This window comes from Danio rerio, chromosome 2 (genome assembly GCF_052040795.2).
Source record: "Danio rerio strain M-AB ecotype USA chromosome 2, GRCz13ab, whole genome shotgun sequence".
NCBI classification, from domain to species: domain Eukaryota; kingdom Metazoa; phylum Chordata; class Actinopteri; order Cypriniformes; family Danionidae; genus Danio; species Danio rerio.
The window spans coordinates 35,853,969-35,874,212 of NC_141022.1; the positions used below are offsets into that span (position 1 = coordinate 35,853,969).

Genomic DNA, 20,244 nt, shown 5'->3' on the forward strand with positions numbered 1-20,244 from the left:
TGCACATTCATTAATTATTACATGCAGTTTTCACAATAAACAGTGCAGGTGTTCTTACTGAAAACTTAAAAATAAATAGATTAAATAGAATAAATAGATTTTTTCTTAATTTTCTTGATAAAATGTGAATAAATAAACAAATAATAAATCTGAATTAGCTAGAAATTTGAATTATACCACAAAATACGTTTGTATAACAAAAATACTCAACTTCTCTAATATGATTTCTGCATAACTTATGTAGAGAATGTATGTAAAGTATGTTATGAGCCAAGTATTTTTATGTAAGTGCAGTTAAATTACCAAAATAAGAAACCGAATCCCTTATTCTACTTTTTAGATGAGACGTAATTTTAATTACAGTAACCAGTTACTTTTTAACTTATTTAATCCAACTCTGTATTTAGTGATGGAGTTAAGCCAAAAAAACAATATTAGATTTTTATTTATATATATTCATTTCATATTATTATTAATATTATTATTATTTATCATGGAATAATTTTTTTGCTCATATCACATTTTAATGATGAAGTCCTTTCTGACCTTGTTGTCTAGAGATGCAATCTCTTGTTGATTAGCTGTGGACAGCAGAAATCCATTCATCTGACCCTTAAGAGGATCATCAACTTCAACATCAATGTCATAGCAGGCGGTCTTCTTCTGGTCGTTGGGATCCACGCTGATAGAGTTAATACAAAGGCATTTAAAAGAACAGTTCATCTGAAAATAATAATTACTTACTGTCCATTTTAAAGCTATGAAATCACACAGTACTGTAATTCTGTAAATAAACAGAAAACGCTTGTGAATCACAAAGTACAGAAACTGTTAATTAACAGATATTATTTACAGTGCAACCATTGGCATCCATAGTAGGAACAAAAAAAATGGAATTTAATGGCTGTTTTTGGCTGGAATACTCAGTCTTCAGTATAATTTACTTTGTGTTCAACAGAAGAAAGAAACTCAAACCGGTTTAAAACAAGTGGAGAATAAATAACACAAATGACAGAATTTGCATTTTATGGTGGAGCCCTTTAAATCTAATATACTCTACCTGACGAAAGTCACCTCTCCACCTTTAAGGAACAACAAATAACAACTTGACTTTTAGTTGATCATTTGGTATCAAAAGTGTCTCATATGAAAGGCGAAGGCCTCTAGATAACGATTACTTCAAGATTCTTTGGACTCATCTTCAAAGCTTCCTCCATCTTACCGCAGACATGCTCAATAATGTTCATGTCTAGTGACTGGGCTGGCCAATCCTGGAGCACCTTGTCCTTCTTTGTCAGGAACTTTGATGTGGAGCTTAAGTATTTGAATGAGCGATATCCTGCTGAAGAATTTTCCCTCTCCTGTGGTTTGCAATGTAATGGGCAACTCAAATGTCAAGATACCTCAGGGTGTTAATGCTGCCATCCACTCTGCTGATCTCTCGCATGCCCTCATACTGAATGTAACCCCAAACCTTAATATTTCCTTCACCAAACTTGACAGATTTCTGTGAGAATCTTGGGTCCATGCGGGTTCCAATAGGTCTTCTGCAGTATTTGTGATGATTGGGATGCAGTTCAACAGATGATTCATTGGAAAAATCAACCTTCTGCCACTTTTCCAAATGATCAACTAGAAGTCAAGTTATTATTTGTTGCTCTTACAACTGGGATCGACGACAAGACTTTTAGGTAGTGTATATGATAAAGAGTAAAACAATTCTACATTTATAAGCAGTCACCTGATAATGTGATTGATCACGATAGGATCAGGCGGCAGCAGCAGGTTGGTAAGTCGCTGAGGGATTTCACAGAACTTCAGACGAGGACAGTCAAAAATCTAAAAACAGAAAAACAAACTGCTATTACAATGTTACCACTAAAATGAAGAGAGTCCTTCATATGGCAGAAGAAAGGCAGCACCTGCTGGAAATATTTATCACAGTTGATGTACTCTTTCTCATGAGAATCCTGCAGCTTGTTGGTTTTGACGTACTGCCACAGAGCCTGGATGATGCAGGAGCGGGTCTGAGTGTGGATGCCAAGCAGACGGGCAAGACGAGGATCCAGCTTAAACTGAGGAGGCTGAAATTCAACAATATAGAACAGAAACCAAATAAAGATGTTTAGAAATAGAACAGAATCATACCTTTATTCAATCTCCACATTAATACTGCATTACTTTCCACACTTTACATTTGATGTACTTCAATTGTGGCATATCAACAAACTTTATTCAACAAAAAGGTTATTAGGTTAAATTTTACACAAGCATTCAAAAGACTAAACACATGTATTAAGGTGAATTAAAGTGACAGCAATGATATTGGATATAATTAATACAATAAATTCTACTATTCTGGGGCTGCACGATGTTGGGAAAAATTGACATCGCAATGTTCTGTTTTTTGTGCGATATTTATTGCGATATGAATAGGCCTATAATTTCACCAGATGATTAGAATAGCTCAATTTGGAAAGAATTCATGGTCCCACTTTATATTAAGTGGCCTTAACTAATCTGTACTTACATAGGAACTAATAGTTTATTACAATGTACTCATTGTGTAAATACATGTATTTACTGTGTACTTATGCTTAAATACCTGTATGTAATTACATCTGTATTTAACTTTTGTAATTACATTTGTAAATACACTGTTGACCATCCTTTACACCTTAACCCACCCATAAACCTACCCATGCCACCAAACCATTCCATAACCCAACTTCTATTCCAACTCAAAAGCACCACAAGTGTTCTTAAATACATTATAAACACAGTATACACATTGTATTTATTTTTTGATGTAAGTACATAGTAGTTAAAGACACTTAATATAAAGTGGGACTGAATTCATAATTTTATATTGATTGGGATGATTTTGTAGGTTGGATAATTTGCATTAATCAATTTCAACTAGTGGTGTAATGGATCACAAATCTCACAGTTCGGATGACATAATGGGTTTCGGATCAGCCAAAAAGGCGAGGAGACAAATGTCATTTGCTTCCCATTTATTACAAATACAGTCCTGCAAGACACTTTTGGTTTTAACAAACACAACTGAGAACCTGACATTTTATTCAAAATAAAATGAAGAAATAATCAGCTGAATAAAATATTAAATTGTAAAATATTCAGTACTGTAAAAAAAATCCCTGTTACTGTGACTGTTGCTGACAACGCTAAATGTATAAATCTAACATTATAATTTCTACAACCCATATTTATTTGTAGTCTTGTTTGCAATAAATGATTCGGTTATTCACTCAGAAAACTTTATGTTTCATTGCTAGATTGATCATTTATGAATTATTCAGTGGCATATTTTTGATGGCTGGTTGTTGCCACCTATTGGTTAAATGATGTAATTGCTGCCTACAATTTTTATTTCTTAAAGTTAAATGCATTTGATGGTGATTTTGATCTTCACTATAAACATCAGTGGCTTTATCTAAACTATAAACACAGTTATCGCAGTATTTTGGTGTTATTTGACTGTTTGTAACTTCATAAGTTACTAAAAAGACTCAGTTTTCAGATCTGAATGCAGCGATTTGAAGGATTAATAAACATATGCAAATCCCCATTATTTAGAATTTATGTTGCGTGGGTGTTGAGATCCCAATCTATTAATGATTAATCGTGCAGCTTACACCGAATGCATAAATGCAGGATAAACAAGTAGTGTCAGAAAACACCTTTAATGAAACCCACCACATCCTGAATAACCCACCACAACCCACCACAACTGTCATCATTACATTTTACAGCAAAGCCTAAATGCCTTCATACATGTGATTTAAATGACGCAAGAGGCTATCTCTCTGTGATCGTAACAAATTTAGGATTAATCTACCAGTAAATAAATGTATTAATTCGCAGGCCACGTGTTCTAAACTGTGAGTTGTGATCTGGTTGTGATTTGTACAAATCCCGGATCAACCATAATCAGTTACATGCCTAATTATAACTATATTCACAGACAGAAATTAAATCATCAAATGTAAATAAACAACACTGCATAGTCTTCATTGTGTAAAATAAAAAAATAATCTTTGCTAAAATGTTATCATTTCTTATACACACTTAAAATTTCACATTCATCAGCCTTAAAAACAAAGCAAACAAGCAAAAGAAAAACTTCATTAAGCTTAAACTTCATAACATGATTCCTGGTCTACTATAATCCCACTCAAAATTACCTAATGGATTAATAAACTAAAACTGACCTGACACTGCAGATTCTGTGATGTGACTATTATGGATTTGCACATTGCGATATCAATGCTGAAACGATACTGTGCAGCTCTATTCTGAACATTGTATTTAATGTCACGGTTTTTACAATAGCAATTATTGGTATTAACACTTATAATGATGAGGGGGAAAATGCTTATTGAGCACCAAACCAGTGTGATAAGATCATTTCTGAAGGATCATGTGACACTGAAGACTGGTGTAATGATGATCCCATTAATAAATCACATTTTAAAATGACTATTAACTGACTATCAACCAATTATTTGATGCCGTAACAATATTTCTGTTACTCTTTTTAAAACATGTAGCCACTTCTGTCAAACACATTCAACTTTTAAACAGTATGTAAGAGAAATTGAACTAATTCTTCTATAGTAGCAATCTTAATCTTCTTTCACTAGTTTTGCTACTTATCCAGCATATGTTTTACACAGCAGATGTCCTTCAAGCTGCAACCTAGTACTGGGAAACACCCATAAATTCTCACATTCACACACATATATCCAGAGCAATTCAGTTTATTCAATTCACCTACACCGGATGTCTTTGGACTTGTGGGGGTAACCAGAGCATCCGAAGGAATACCACGTGAACATGGGGAGAACATGCAAACTCCCCACAGAAAGGCCAACTGACCTGGCCGAGACTCGAACCAGTGACCTTCATGCTGTAAGGCGACAGTGCTAACCACTGAGCCACCGTGTCAATCTAAAAACAAGTATTAGACGGATACATGTCATGCAACTGGACATTGATGAAACTGCTGGAAATTTCACGCCGACCATTCAAATGAGAATCTGCTTTGTTGTTTCGTCTTCTACACCTGAATATCCATTGTTTAAAAACATAGCTTTAGTTTTCTGACGTTCCATCAGGAAGTAGTTAGCCAAGTGAAAATTGCTGCAATTAAATCAACCATTAACCCAATAGCTACAGCTACTTTGGCGAACCAAAGAAAGACAATCAAACTCTTAGGATTTAACGACCCGACTATGGTTGTTAATTACTGCTTTTCAAGAAAGAAAAGACAATTAAGCTAAAGCTATGATTATGCAAATAAAATGGTAATTAGCACAGATTTACTTGATGCCATACAATTTTTTATGTAAAACAAAAATAAGTATCTTAAAACTAAAACTTTTTTATAGCTTTACATTTGATTTTGCATCTCCGATTTTTAATGAGGGCTCAAACTTGCACAAAAAGAAATGTTTATCTCATACAAGCTATCCTCTCCTGCATTCATTACAAACACTAATAATTTTACTTCTTAAAAAAGGTGACTAAATTATTCTGTATTACTTTTTTCATATAAACTGGGCTTGCATGTCAACAATGCTTGTAATAATATAAAAAAGTATATATTTTTGACAAATGTAAAGCCCATTTACCCCACAGGTGAAATGTGAAGCATTTGAAAAATGAGTTTTACTGATTGTTCAAACTACATGCACACTGTAAAAACATCCTGGTTGCCTTAAATTTTCAAGTTGAATCAAATTATGAGTCCATTGAACTTGTATTATGTGAAACTGACTAAAAACAGCTTGCAGAAACTTATACAATTCAGTTACAACATGATTAACTTAGTTTAATAAGTAACAATGACCTAAAAACACATGCTCTCAGGACTAATTGAACATAATTTTATACAGTGCAGACGATACAGTATTAATATCTTAACTGAGCAAGGTAGAGGTTACGGGATTGCAAATGTGAATAATCTTGTGGAGTGGTGTGACAAAAATGATCTTGTGATTAACCTATGAAAAACAGAGGAAATCATGTTCAGGTCCACAACGTCTGATGTATCTACAAACCTGTAGTTATACATAATGGAAACATCAGACAGGCAGATAAATATAAGTATTTGGGTGTAATAATAGACAACAAGGTTTTATGGAAAGATCACATTGATAGTGTGTGTGACAACATAAAACAAAGAATCTTTTTTTATGTGTCGTCTTAGATCTTTTGGAGCATCAAAAAAGATTTTTGAACAATTTTCATGTCTGTACTTATGAGTGTTATGCAGTATTGTAATTGTGTATAATATATGAGTCTGTCTGGGAGTCTAAAAACAAAGTTGATGAACCAGATTAAAATCTGTTCAAAGATAGGAGGAAAGCCTCCTAAAAAATTATATGACCGTTCATATTACAAGAACCTAATAAAGCTGGCAAGAAGCATGATTTCCAACCCTAGTCATGTGTTGAATCATGAATTTATATCACTAAAGTCTAACTGTCGATTAAGAAGTTGTAATACAGTGAAATTAAAAAAGTATTTTGTACATGACCCTTGGAGCTGATTAAGGTCCATATAAATTATAAAAAGAAAACTTTATTTGTCTTTGTCTCTTTGTAAGGAGTATTTATCATGCTGTTATGCAAAAAAAAAAAAAAAATAGATGGAAGTCTGACAATAAAGTTTTGTATTGTATAAGTGTATTACTTATTTATAATTTATAATTGTGATTTTTGGGACAACACAATTGTTTTATGTGAATCCACTTAAATTTGCAAAAACAATTAGGCTAACTTAGTTGATTTGTGTTGAGACAACAAGAAGGAATTGTGTGGAACCCAGCTTTTTTACAGTGAGTGAATTAACCTCAGGCTAAAGAAAATCTTACTAGTTAATAATAATAAGGAGAATAAGAATAAGAATAATGCCTTTAATTTATAGGCGCCAGAGCATGAACAAGCACTTCAATACTTTGTTGAGATAGTGAAGTGCGAAGTCTTGCAAAGTTACGTAAGTGAAAAAAAGGCGGATAGATCGTGAAATATTACTAATATGTGAATTAAACGAAAGCATACCATCTAGTACAGGGATCACCAAACTTGTTCCTGGAGGCCTGCAGATTTTTAGCTCCAACCCTAATTAAACACACCTGAAGAAGCTAATCAAGGTCTTACTAGGTATACTTGAAACACCCAGGCAGGTGTTGAGGCAAGTTGGAGCTAAACCCTGCAGGGCACCGGACCTCCAGGAACGAGATTGGTGACCACTGATCTAGTATAACCCCAGGACTTTTAGCATGAGTTGTAAAATTTACTAAAGAATTGTTGATAGATAAGAGTAAAGAATTGAGCTTTTCACAGAACAGACTTAGAGCCAACCAGAAGGGCTTCAGTTTTGCTGGCATTTAAAAATTACTGGTCATCCACATAATAATATCTTGCAGACATTTAGTAAGATCGAATCTGGGTGACATGGTGAATTCTTAGTAGAGATATAAACTTGCTTATCAACAGCATAAAAATTACAATTTATGCCATAAGAATGAACTATATGACCTAAAGGTAAAATGTAAATAATAAATAAAAGAGGACCCAATACAGACCCTGAGGAACACCATGAGTGACTAAGACTGCATCAGAGCGACTGTTCTTTACCTTGACAAACTTTTTTCTGTCACTTAAGTAAGATGTAAACCAGCAGAGGGCATTATGAGCGATTCCAATTGAGGTCAGTCGATTAAGTAAGATTGTTTATTGATTTGGTGCTCAAGATGATTTCTTGGAAATGAAAAGTAATGCATTACATCACTAGTCACTTGAAAAAGTAATCTGATTACACCATTTGAGTGTATGTAATGCATTACCCCCAACACTGCTAATAATAAAGCAGAATTCCTGCACGCACCTGGTAATCCAGCATGAGCAAGAGAGTACAGCGCACGTTTACATCTCCAGGCCTCTTCACCTGGAAGCCATCTGTCTCCTGGGTCGTTGGGGTGCGGTGCCACTGTTAGGATGAAGCACAAACTCAATCTAAACACCAGGCGCATTATATAACACTGCTGCAAGAGAAGAAAGCAGCGACTTCAAACTAGATTTGGTATTTTCTGAAGTGGTGTTTCTCTGTGTGCAGGGAGTTTTGTCTGGGCATGCAGTTGCTAAGATGTTCTTACTGGTTGTTGAGTGTTGCTATGGTGTTTTTAGCACAGTGGTTTTTCAGCAGGTTGCTATGCATTTACTATTTGGTTGCTAGCATTTTCTGGGTCAGAGTTTGAGCAATTTTTTACCAATAAATATCCATGAATTTTTCTATGATTGTCAGGGAAATGTTCACCTAACGGTCCACAAAATATTGTAGGCATGCAAAATTAGGATAAAATTCCATGATCAAATTGACAGCAGAATATCTTAATAGCTAAAATCCATGCACTGCCATAAAATAACCATATACTTTATCTTACATTTAGAGGAATGCACATTTATTTACTTTTACATTAGTATACTTGAAACAGCCTACCTGTTCATTTTAATTGTTCAAAAAGTTAAAGCATATAAATCTAACCGTGATCTTTCCTCTCCCATGTTCAAAATACTAAAGGTTTATTCTACACTTTGAATGTCCAGGGTTTGGTTTAGCTCAAGCTAGGGCTGCACTGTTTGGAAAGTCATTCATTTAGAGTTATTGGGATCATTCTGTAGGGGACTGACATATATATTTTAATGCAAGATATTATATACATATGATAAACAAACTACAGTCATACATAAACACAATGAAGCAAAGATTAAAGAGAAGTAAACAGTGCTTTACGGTTTTCAGAAATTAATAATCAAATGTAAAATAGCATTGCATTATATAAATTATTCAACGAAACAAATCTTTATTAAACGTCTAAAATGCTTTAATCTGTCTTAAAATTCGCACAAAGCCACAGGCCTTAAAACACTTTGCAAATTAAACATTTACTCTGTTATGATTAAATTTTACAGGGTCTCCACAAAATTTGTTTTAACCTGTGGTTTCTGCTCAAATATAATCCCAACTAAACACTGCATATCTTGCAATGTGACTATTGCGGACACACACATTGCGATATCGATGGTCAAAGATATAATGTGCAGCCCTAGCTCAAGTTATGTAGTAATCTTTTCCAAACACAGCCAAACATTAAACTGGCTATAAATGTGCCATAGAACATCAGGCAAACTGACCACCCGCTTTGAATGATATCACTAGATTGAATGGGCATTATCAGTGGTAATCAGCTGATAGATATGGGCCAGTAGGGGCCTTCTGCGCCTACTGGTAGGCTCAAAAGGCTGTTATCATCCATCTAAAAGGTTAATAAGCTATACTAATAAAGAAAACTCCAGATTCAGATCTGTTTTTACATTACTCTGACAGTTGGGTTTAAGGTTGGGGTAGGGTTAGACATTAATAAAATAAAAATAATGGGAAATTTAATAAGTAATATAAATATTTCTCGTTAATTCTGGCCTTAGCGGTATGTGATCTAGCTGATTAACCATGTGGATGGACAGCTTTCTGAGCCTATCAGTAGGCGTAGAAGGCCCCTACTGGCCCATATCTATCAGCTGATAACCACTGATAATGCCCATTCAATCGAGTGATAACATTCTAATCGACTGACAGGTTGTCTGAACATTAAGTATTGAAATTTAACCAATATCATTAATTAAATGTTCAATAGATTATATTTGCGAAAGATGTTTCTGAGACTTTTCCCAAACTTTTTGTAATCATAGTATTTTTAAGCCCGAAAAATTGCTATTTTAAAAATTCCAGGGTTTTTCATGAGGATACAAACCCTCCAATCACATGGCAGCAACTCAACGCATTTAATCATGCAGCCAAAGTCAATATGACCTGTTCAAATCATCAGAATGAGGGGGAAGGGTGATTTTAGTGATTTGGTTATGACGTGACGTGGTACACAACTACAGACTGATCTACTGAGATTTAACACATACTATCTCTAGGTTTACAGAAAATGTAAAATAAAATAAAGAAAAAACATCCAAAGAATGGCAATTCTGTGGATGAAAATGCCTTAATGTTGACGCCAGAGATCAGAGGAGAATGACTAGCCTGGTTCGAGCAGATAGAAAGGCAGTAGTAACCACTTAAATAACCACACAGGTCTGAAGAAGAGCATCTCTGAATGCACAACCCATCAAACCTTGAAGCAGATGAGCTACAGCAGCAGAAGAAGAGCACACTCGGCTACAATTTGCTACACCTTGTGGCAGTATTAAAGATAAAACTAAATCCATCCTGGTACTAGCACGGTGGCTAATAAGTGTACAGCATTGACTAATAAAGTGGCAAACTTTAAAACAACCAAAAAAGTAATAACTTATATAAATGATGGGCTGTTTATGCACTCTTAATACACGGAGGATACATTCAAGCTTGAGAGGGAATAAAATGATTCGACTCTTTATGCGAACTCACTTGCGTTTCCCCAATTTTCGCCGCATGTTTCAGCGCTATCTGAAAGAGACAACATAATGGCAATGACTCACAGCTCAACTCAATTAGCTTTGCTTGACATTGGAGGGTTTTTTTCAATGCCGTCCTTCTACGCAGGTAAATCACTCTTTTTATCGCGCGCCTCAATCTGGTGTGTGTTGTGATGAAAACCCACAATCACCAAGGACAATTTAAAGAGCTGTTGAATGAATAAACCCAAACGCGACGTGCTCAGTCCGTTCCAATGGGCCGGAGGCACGGGGGGTCACTCCTTGAGAGCCGCAGACCACTTTTGTCAATCTGCCTTCCCAAGACTTCAATGTCCCTAACAAAGTGCATAAATATTAAGAGCACGAGGCAGCTGGGAAGGTTCCCTTGTGTGATGTAAATGCCCGAGTGTGTCTGAATAGCACCTGTGCACAATGGATCCTCCACTAAAATAGAGTAAAACACACTTGGTGAATACAAAGACACTCAGTTCAGGGCTCTGTAAAACGGTTTTATAAGTGTTTGTTCTCAGAAATGCATTTCTTTTCTCCTGTTGATGCTGCCCAAACGGCTGCAGTGTCATCACTTCACGATGTCATGGGCAACTTTCTTATGTAACACGTTGCTGTGGAGACGTGAAGTATGGTTTAGAGAACTTTTCTTTTTGACACTGACTTTTCTATTGCGTTCCAATCCAATCAGTGGCACAAAAGAGGGCATGATATGCCCATGACCGGTTGAAATCTGACATAATTTCGCCCTTTGTGACTGTCCTTCACCTTGTTTGAAATGCAAAGAGGATTTCTTAGATTCTCCGCTATTAAACGCTTGCAACTCTGATTCAATATGATCAAATATGGGTTGGCGATGCTTTTTCTTGGCATGTTTCGAGTGAGTTAATGCTTACCTCCACTAAGTGGTTGTCAGGGCCGTACAGATCTTTGTCAAGTTCGATAACAAGGCTCTTAAAGAAAGATGAAAATTTCCTCTTTTGTTTTCCAGGCTAAAGTGCAAACGGAATAAAAGACAAAACGAGCATTAGCATGAGCAGAATAGGTCCTTAAAAAGTAAAAACATTCAGTTAACTTAATTAAATTGTTACATGCAATCACATTAAGCCTGTTCAGAAGTAAAATAATAAGAAAAGGAATTTTAATGGATTGTTTTAGACAAACCTGAATGAATTGCTTATGTTTATTTGGAGTTGGATTCATTTATTGTCAATTACAATTTGATTGAATAAATGTCCATTACACAAATGCCAACTCATTGAACACAATTATATCTTGTTTAAGGACTCATTTTGAACTGAATTAAATAAGTAGTCAAATAAAAACAAAATAAAAAAAACTGACATTTAACCCATTTGTGCCATGCATATATCCTTGTTAATAGTGTCCTATATGAACATGTTTTGCATTTATTTTCTCCATTTACTTTTATTTTTTTTCAGGAAAATCACATTTGAATCCGCAGCAACAATAGTTGCTGGGGGGCAAATATGTTGTAAGCACCATTCAATGTAAAAATTTAATAGAATGGGAACATTTGGCATCCTAACTTAAAACAACTGCTTTCAACAGATTAATTCATATTCATAAACACTTTTATTATGTTTAAAATTTGAAAACCAATTGATATGATATATATGAAACACGAAGAACACACTTTAACAGTCTAACAGACTATTGTGTGTCAAAAAGATAAAGTTTAAAATTATATATATATGAAATGTATAGTTGAAGTCAGAATTATTAGCCCCCCTTTCAGTTTTGTTTCCTTTTTTAAATATTTCCCAAATGATGTTTAACAGAGCAAGGAAATTTTGTCTGTCTGATAATATTTTTTCTTCTGGAAAAAGTTTTATTTGTTTTATTTCGGCTAGAATAAAAACTGTTAAAAATAAAACCTAAAAAAAAAAAGTTTTACATTTTTTCAAAAACATTTCAAGGTTAAAATTATTAGCCCCTTTAAGCAATTTATTTCTGATAGTCTACAGAACAAACCATCATTATACAATAATAACTTCCCTAATTACTCTAACCTGCCTAGTTAACCTAATTAACTTTGATACGCCTTTAAATTTCACTTTAAGCTGTATAGAATGTCAAAAAATACAGACCCTGGTGCTTTTGAAAAACTTCATCTTGACAAAAGTTTTCAGTGACCTGATACTTTGTGTGGATGAACATCCAAACCATGTAGAAAAAGCTGTGATTTAGATAATATCCATGTCTGTGTGGACAGCAAGGCTTAAGGTTGTGACTAAATTTGGTTGTAGTTTTGTGTTTTCTTCAGTGGTTCTGCATTTCAACAACAGGAGTTCAATATTCTTTGTGTTATTTTAAATCTTTGTGGGAGAGGGACCAGTAGGAGAAGTTCCTTTTACTCTGACGGTTTTGCAGAGTATCAAAATGTGTATAAAAAAGTCTATTTTAAAGATATTAGTTGAAGTGTTATTTTTAAATGGGGTTTTATAAAAAGAAAAAAAAACATTAAATAAGACCAATAACCTTGATTTATTAACTTATTGACACATCACTTCCTAATTCACCATTATTTATGTACTTACAAGGTAGTTGCCCACCGGCAACTGTAGTTGCTGCCTGAACATTTAAAAAAAAAAAACTATACACAAAACTACAGATCTCTTGAAAGATTAGTTTTTTTTTGATGAATCTAGAGACCTTCATGATTATTTTGATATACATTTGTAAAGAAAAATATTTTTACCAACATTAAAATTGCCTTTATTTGGGAGGGTTTGCCTCCATTTCGCTTTCACAATTAGAGGTAGGAAAATGGAAGCCACAAAATCAATTGTGACAAATCAAATCAATTCCTTTTTTATTTCTTGAAATATTATATGTGGCTGTTTGCTTGCATGTCATTGAGAAATTAAATTACTTATAAAAGGAAAATGGCAACTATAAACTTTGGCACCTAAAGCTGTCAGTGTGCTTAAATGGGTTAATATAAAAACACTCATGAATAACAGATGTTACGTTTTTTAAATGCAATCGCAGTGCTTACATCATCCAACAACTTGCCCTCTACGCGCAGCTCCCAGGATGCAATGCTGCCCTCAGAGTCTTCTGTGTCAGGTTTGGCAGGGTTGAAAGTGTTGGAAATGTACAATCGCAGCTTCCGCTTTTGCTATAAGAGAAGACAGTCTGAGCTGCACCCACATTTTTCATGTCCTCACAGAAATCAAATCACATACCTTCATTGGTCTTTTGAGGGCCTCCTGGATATCCACCCGCTTCCTCATAATGGTTTGGTCAAGTTTCCGCTCAAAGGCCAGGAGGTCCATGTATGCCTGCGACTCAGGCACCAGTTCACGAATCTAAGGGGAAAAGGCATTATGCAAAATAAACTACAATAAGGTCTATGAATAACTTCATACCTGCATTCATGGTAAGATGTTTAAGTCCCCAACAAGTCAAAACTAAACATATGATTTAGTTAGATCACATTGCTAGTTTTGTGGTAAACAATTCATCTGTGCAGGCCATTAAGAAAAACAAAGCAGTTTGCCCTTCTAATCTAAAATTAAAATCTGAAAATGTCTGGTGCATATGGAGAAGAAAAAGTGTGTCTCCTACAGGTGGTTTGTCCAGCCCACTTGTTTGATGATTTAATTTGAAAGTAGTAGCTTAGTAGCACCAAGCATCAAAATAATGTTTTTTAGATGTTAGTTTCAGTCTGTTAGTCTTAAAGCTATCTATAAGCCGGTGTGCTCCAAAACAGTAACAAAATTCACATTTAGGAGATATAAAACAAACATAAATATGTAAAGCGTATAGTTTGTCACTTCCACCTAAATCGATCAATGATTTTTTCACATCACCTCATACTTCAGTTTCTTATCAAATCTTGACCAATGCTTTTCATTGGATGCACTTGAGCTCAACCACTGTCACTGGCAGAGCTGTGATAAAACAAAATGCTATTGGCTGTTTATTTAAACAGGGAGGATCTACACTGTATCCCGCCATCTCTACATTTTCAGTTGAGATTGTGAAAGCAATGAAAGTATTTAAATGAATCATGCAACTTGATTTATGGTTTTCACTACGATTTGTGGTGGTCAATTTATAAAACATTATTTAAAAAAACATGTTTTACCTATTTTTAAGGCTTGTCTTTACCTATTTACAAAATTTTATTGTTCTGAAGTATTTAAGTAATTCTAAATTATAAAATGCCATTATAGGTAACACTTTATTTTGACGGTCCATTCAAGTATTAGTAGGCTGTCTGCCTAATATCTACTGATACTGCTCCTGACTATAAGAAACTTTGCAAGTACATGTCAACTTACACTAACCCTAACCCCAACCTAACAGCCTACACTGTAAAAAATTGCTGTTACAAATGTCAGATTCTACAGTAAAATAATGTTTTTTTTTTCACTTAAACAGTAATATTCTGTTAAAAACAGTGCATTCTGGGTAAAATTTTTGTTTTTGAGAAAGTAACCAACAGCAGTGAACTGTGAATCAACAAAGCTCAGATTCGATGTTTCAAGTCTGTGTTTGAAATCACACTTTGCACCATTGTTCACTATTATGTAGACTAGTTCACTAATACAGTTCTCTCTGGTAATTTCAGATTTACATGTATGTGTGCTGCTGTGAACTTTGGTTTAAACAGAAGTTTGGGTCAAACTAAACTTTTCTAATTGTCTAAAATAAGTTATCATTACAAGTATGCTTCTAAGCATATATAGCACATTACTTCATAAACTCATACAGCAGTTGGCCAATTTGAGGTAGTTGCTTTCAGTGAACAAAATGAGTTTACTTGAGTATTGTGTATATCAATGTAGTCCATGTATTTTTACAGCAACATACTGTAAAATAACAGTACATTGTTTACAACTGCAGCTGCCAGCATTTTACTGTTAATTTACAGAGCAACAGCAAGATGCTGTTAATTTAACAGTAATGCCTAGTTCACACTAGAGGATTTTAAGCCTGATTTGAGCCCGATTTGGAAGTTAACGAGCTCGCCGACAGATCGGGCTGTGATCGGGAAGAAATCTGCGGGTGCTCGGCGCTCTCCGCTCTTTATGTGTGAACTACTGAGCAACGCATCAATGAGGCTCGCTGACGCGTCGCCGACACCTCGCAGACGGAAATCCAACATTCAGCATGCTAAATATAGGCTAGTTCACACTACAGGATTTTAAACATCAGCAGATCGCTGTGCTGTTCACACTACATGACTTGACTTTGTGTCTTTTAATCTCTGAGGTGTTCACACTACACAACACTCTGTAAATGATCCACAAGAAGGGGGTCACACACTACATGATCTGACAACAACTCATTCCCCATCAGCTCATTCAAGCTACCAAACCACAGCCAATGAAAATTTGAGGGAGGAGTCGTCAGGAAAAGCTGAACACTATTGGCTGCTTGTGTGCTGATTACATCACTGACAGTGTTTCAAGCTTTGGAGAAAGCATTTAAAAACATCGTCACATCAGCTGATTTATCAGCGCATTAATCACTCATCTGCAAGGTTCCAGTGGATAGATACACAGAGAGTTTTTAATTTTTGTAATTTTATAACTCTTTGAAATAAAACTAACATATTTATAACACCCTGCCGTTTTCTAACTATCAGTGTATTTCTTTCTGACATTGTTATTTTTTTTATTACAAAACAGTAAAGAACTGAGCATTTCTGCCTTAAATTACCATATTGGTTAAAATGACTGCATGCATGTCTGATACTTTTCACTGTGACTTTAAATATGTGTGCATTTTCTTGCCTAGCAACTTCCTGCTAACATAAACAAAACTTTCTGATGGCAAAAACATCAATTTACTTCAGATATCTTACAAAACAGCATATTCTTTGCTGTGAAATAGCTCCTGTTTGAAAGTGAAAATGAAAGCCAAGACCTTTAAGTGTTTTAGTATCTTAACTACATTTTTATAGGCTGTATTACCAAAAAAAGGTTGTATTTTTAGGGTAATGGTGTCATTAAATATGATGCCAGACATTCAAAGCTTAATTTTAATATCTCAATAATAGCTTTGAATGTAAATATGTTGTGACAATATGGCGTTTTATATGAGAACGGTCAGAATGAGCAGTATGGTGATTCTAATAGTTACAGAATTCTAGTTTCACTGTTAATATATCCTACTCTCATGTCTGTGCAAACGCAGAATGAAGCGAGTGCACCGATGCCCATTCTGACCAATCACAGATGTTTGTGCTGAGCTCCTGAACACACAGGCATTCAGCTCATGCTTATCTGCTCTCTCATTGGCTGCAGCTCGTCACTACATCTGACCACACGTGGGGTTGAGTCGGCCGACTGCTCTGGAATATTTAGCATGCTGAATATTGGATTTCCGTCTGCGAGGTGTCGGCGATGCGTCAGCGAGCCTCGTTGATGCGTTGCTCAGTAGTTCACACATAAAGAGCGGCGAGCGCCGAGCACCCGCAGATTTCTTCCCGATTACAGCCCGATCTGTCGGCGAGCTCGTTAACTTCCAAATCTGGCTCAAATCAGGCTTAAAATCCTCTAGTGTGAACTAGGCGTAAATATTCCAGAGCAGTCGGCAGTCAGCAACCGTGCTGCCAGTAATTTACTGTTTTTTTTTTTTTTACGAGACAATTTTTAACAGTCTACTTATAATCTAATGAGAATTAGTTGGCATGTAGATGTAATGTAACTTAAATTCAACAAACAAACCATCAAAATGAAGTGCGAGCTTATAAGTGTTTACTGTATTAATATATTTTGAATTATTATAGCACAATTTTATGGCATATTTCTACTTTATAAACGACACAATTTATGTTCTATAATTATTACAATTAAATGTCATTTGCATAAAAATCAATTGCAATTTTTTTCATTGCAGGTGTTCCTATGTTTAATGCGTTTCATTTAGTTGCCTTTTTATGCTATGTACATCTAACACTGTGTTTGTTAGTTCTCTTTGATATCATTTGTGTATGATATGTTTTATTGTGTTAAGTTTTCTTTATTAAAGATTACAATATTTGTTGTGTTTGATGTTGTCTACACAGCGTGACATGTTATTAATTAATAACTGTGATAGCCCAGGTTATGCTCGTTCCTTTTCTTTTTGGCTAAGGGCGTACTCACACTATGTACAGTTGCCTTGAACCGGGCCGAAGCATGCTTGTCCCCCCTCTCATCTACCCCGTTGGGCCGCACTTACATTACATTCAGGCCTGAGCATGGTTACGTCATCGATGATGCGCTGTTCAGCCAAGTAGCGCTCTCGCTCAGCACAGCGGAGATTTCTTTATATCGTTTAAGTCATTTGATATGCAGTGACACTGAGTCAAATATTTCACCGAACAGATCAGCAACTTTTGATGCTCATCATAAATTCCTCGTGCTGCAAGTATTAGGAGGTTTGCTGAAGGTGCAGCAATCATGCAGTGAGAGGTTTAAGTCTTTAATAAACGACGAAAGAGAACCGAGCTCTGGCACACCACTTCCAACTGGGCCACAGTCGGCCAAGAGAACTGCGCCTGAGCCCAATTTAAAGCCTTCACATTCTCAAACGATCCGGGAAACGGGCCTGGGCACATTTCAGATAGCATAGTATGAGTCATCCTTAGTCCCTTTATTAATCAGGGGTCTCCACAGCAGAATGAACCGCCAACTTATCCATCATATGTTTTAAACAGCGGATGTTTTTCTAGCTGCAACCCATCACTGTAGCCCAGATTATAATAAATATAACTATACATTTTACAATCATCAGCAAAGTTATAAGAATCTAGATTATTAACAACTGAAACTGCCAACCTGAAAAGACCACTGTCTATAAAGTCCTATATTTCAAGTTGTCTTTCTCTTTTGTTTTGAGCTTGGAAATGATTCGAGGTAAAAGTAGCATTACAAAAACAGTAACTATTTTCTTATTTCCAGACAATTAAGCTAATCCTAGTTCCTATTTCAACATTAATTTAGGCCCACTTTACAGATCTTTCTCTTCACTCACTAACAGACCATTTGTCAGATTGTAGCAGCTGCTTGCACCTCTTTAACCGTTTAAGATTCTGCTTCTCGTTTGTGACCTGTTACTGAAACAAATCATGTGTGTCCTTGCGTGATGCACAGCAAAATTGTAACTCGACGCTCTCCTGATTTTCACAGTGTTGCATCACTCTCTCCTCCTGCCCATGTGACCTCAAGCGTTTTACAAACCCCATCACAAAATAAATTAAGAACTTTCGCTTCGCCTGAATAAAAAAACCCAACCAACAAACTGAGAGGATTTGCAATTTCAAAATCTAACATCACCTCCAACTGCTTGAATTTGTGGCGTATTTCTTGATCACATGATGATAAAGTCATTTTACCAAATCAATTGAGTGGCAGTACTCACACAGACACAAAGCCTTACATTTCTTGGAAATCGAACCGTTTTCCACAAGCAGAATACATTAAATACACACAAAAGCAGTCTTCGACACTCATTGGTCGCCTTTCACTTTTTTTTTTTGCACCCAAAACGAAAGTACCCGAATTACCTGTGCTGTCTGATCACCCTTGACTTGGCTGTCCAAATGAAGACATGGATAAACAAACACAGACACACAGATAAAAGGCAAAGTGATGGAGCTCACCCTCTGAGGGAGAATCTTGTCTGCCATTTTTCTTCTCTTGGCACTATGGATGGGGGGAAACAGAGAAAGAAGGGAAGAAAGAGAGAGAGAGAAGGAAACCATGTTACTATGGTGACTGATAGCAGAGTCCACAGGCCATCTGCTGAATAACTGGGAGCCATCCAGACGTTTTTCCAGCTGTGTGTGTGTGTGTGTGTGTGTGTGTGTGTGTGTGTGTGTGTGTGTGTGTGTGTGTGTGTGTGTGTGTGTGTGTGTGTGTGTTTAGGGAGTGAGCATTACAGGAAGAAAAAGACAAAAAGAGTCAAATCTGAAAAATAACACTTCATCATGAATTTGAATACAGAAGTGTTCATTTTTTGCACATGTATGTGTGTGTGTGTGTGTGTGTGTGTGTGTGTGTGTGTGTGTGCCTGTGTTTAGGTGAACTGCCCTGCTGCTTTAACATCTCCCTGTCTCAGTTATTGTAAAGGACGATTTCACACAGGACACGTGACAAGTAACAGAATGACCTAAAACCTCCTAATTTACGACACAATAAGCTGTAAAATAGCAAGAAGTGATAAAAAAAATACAGACACAATAATACATCCATCTTGCTTTTCTGAACAATCTGTAAAAATGTTTTTTTTGTTAGCATATTACATACAGTGGAAAATTGCAATATATGTAAATTTATGTTTATATTTTATTATATTATACAGTTGAAGTCAGAATTATTAACCTCCCTGAATTATTAGCCCCCGTTTATTTTTTTCCCCAATTTCTATTTAACAGAGAGTAGAGTTTTTTCAACACAATAGTTTTGATAACTTATTTCTAAAAACTGATTTATTTTATCTTTTCCATGATGACAGTAAATAGTATTTTACTATATATTTTTCAAGACACTTCTATACAGCTTAAAGTGACTTTTTAAGGCTTAAGAAGCTATTTGTTTATGGGAAAATTAGGACAAATTTGTCTTTTTCTGTTTTAGAAACTTATCTTCATGCCATAATCTTGTTTACCTTGTCTTACCGTTTGCCTGTCTGGTCTCTCACAACAAATGATATCTTGGAGCCAATAGCTAGACTGTACAATAGGGCCTATAAGATCCACAATAGACTTTCTGGA

General features: G+C 35.5%; 1 protein-coding gene across 8 annotated transcripts in view; it reads right to left on the minus strand.

The window, feature by feature from the left end:
- The window catches only part of smarcd3a (SWI/SNF related BAF chromatin remodeling complex subunit D3a), a 44,171-nt gene that overhangs the window by 3,072 nt on the left and 20,855 nt on the right, over positions 1–20,244 (minus strand). For 4 of the 8 annotated variants that reach the window (XM_087241037.1, XM_087241033.1, XM_087241034.1 and 1 more), the window contains 9 exons: positions 19,132–19,174; positions 13,718–13,840; positions 13,528–13,650; positions 11,402–11,497; positions 10,489–10,527; positions 7,918–8,019; positions 1,923–2,084; positions 1,742–1,839; positions 547–682 (listed from right to left, as the gene is read on the minus strand). In XM_087241037.1, coding sequence (XP_087097163.1) covers positions 547–682; positions 1,742–1,839; positions 1,923–2,084; positions 7,918–8,019; positions 10,489–10,527; positions 11,402–11,497; positions 13,528–13,650; positions 13,718–13,840; positions 19,132–19,174 — 922 coding nt within the window. The remainder of the gene's footprint in view (positions 1–546; positions 683–1,741; positions 1,840–1,922; positions 2,085–7,917; positions 8,020–10,488; positions 10,528–11,401; positions 11,498–13,527; positions 13,651–13,717; positions 13,841–19,131; positions 19,175–20,244) is intronic. The other 4 variants (XM_087241038.1, XM_087241035.1, XM_087241036.1 and 1 more) reach the window with 1 other exon arrangement.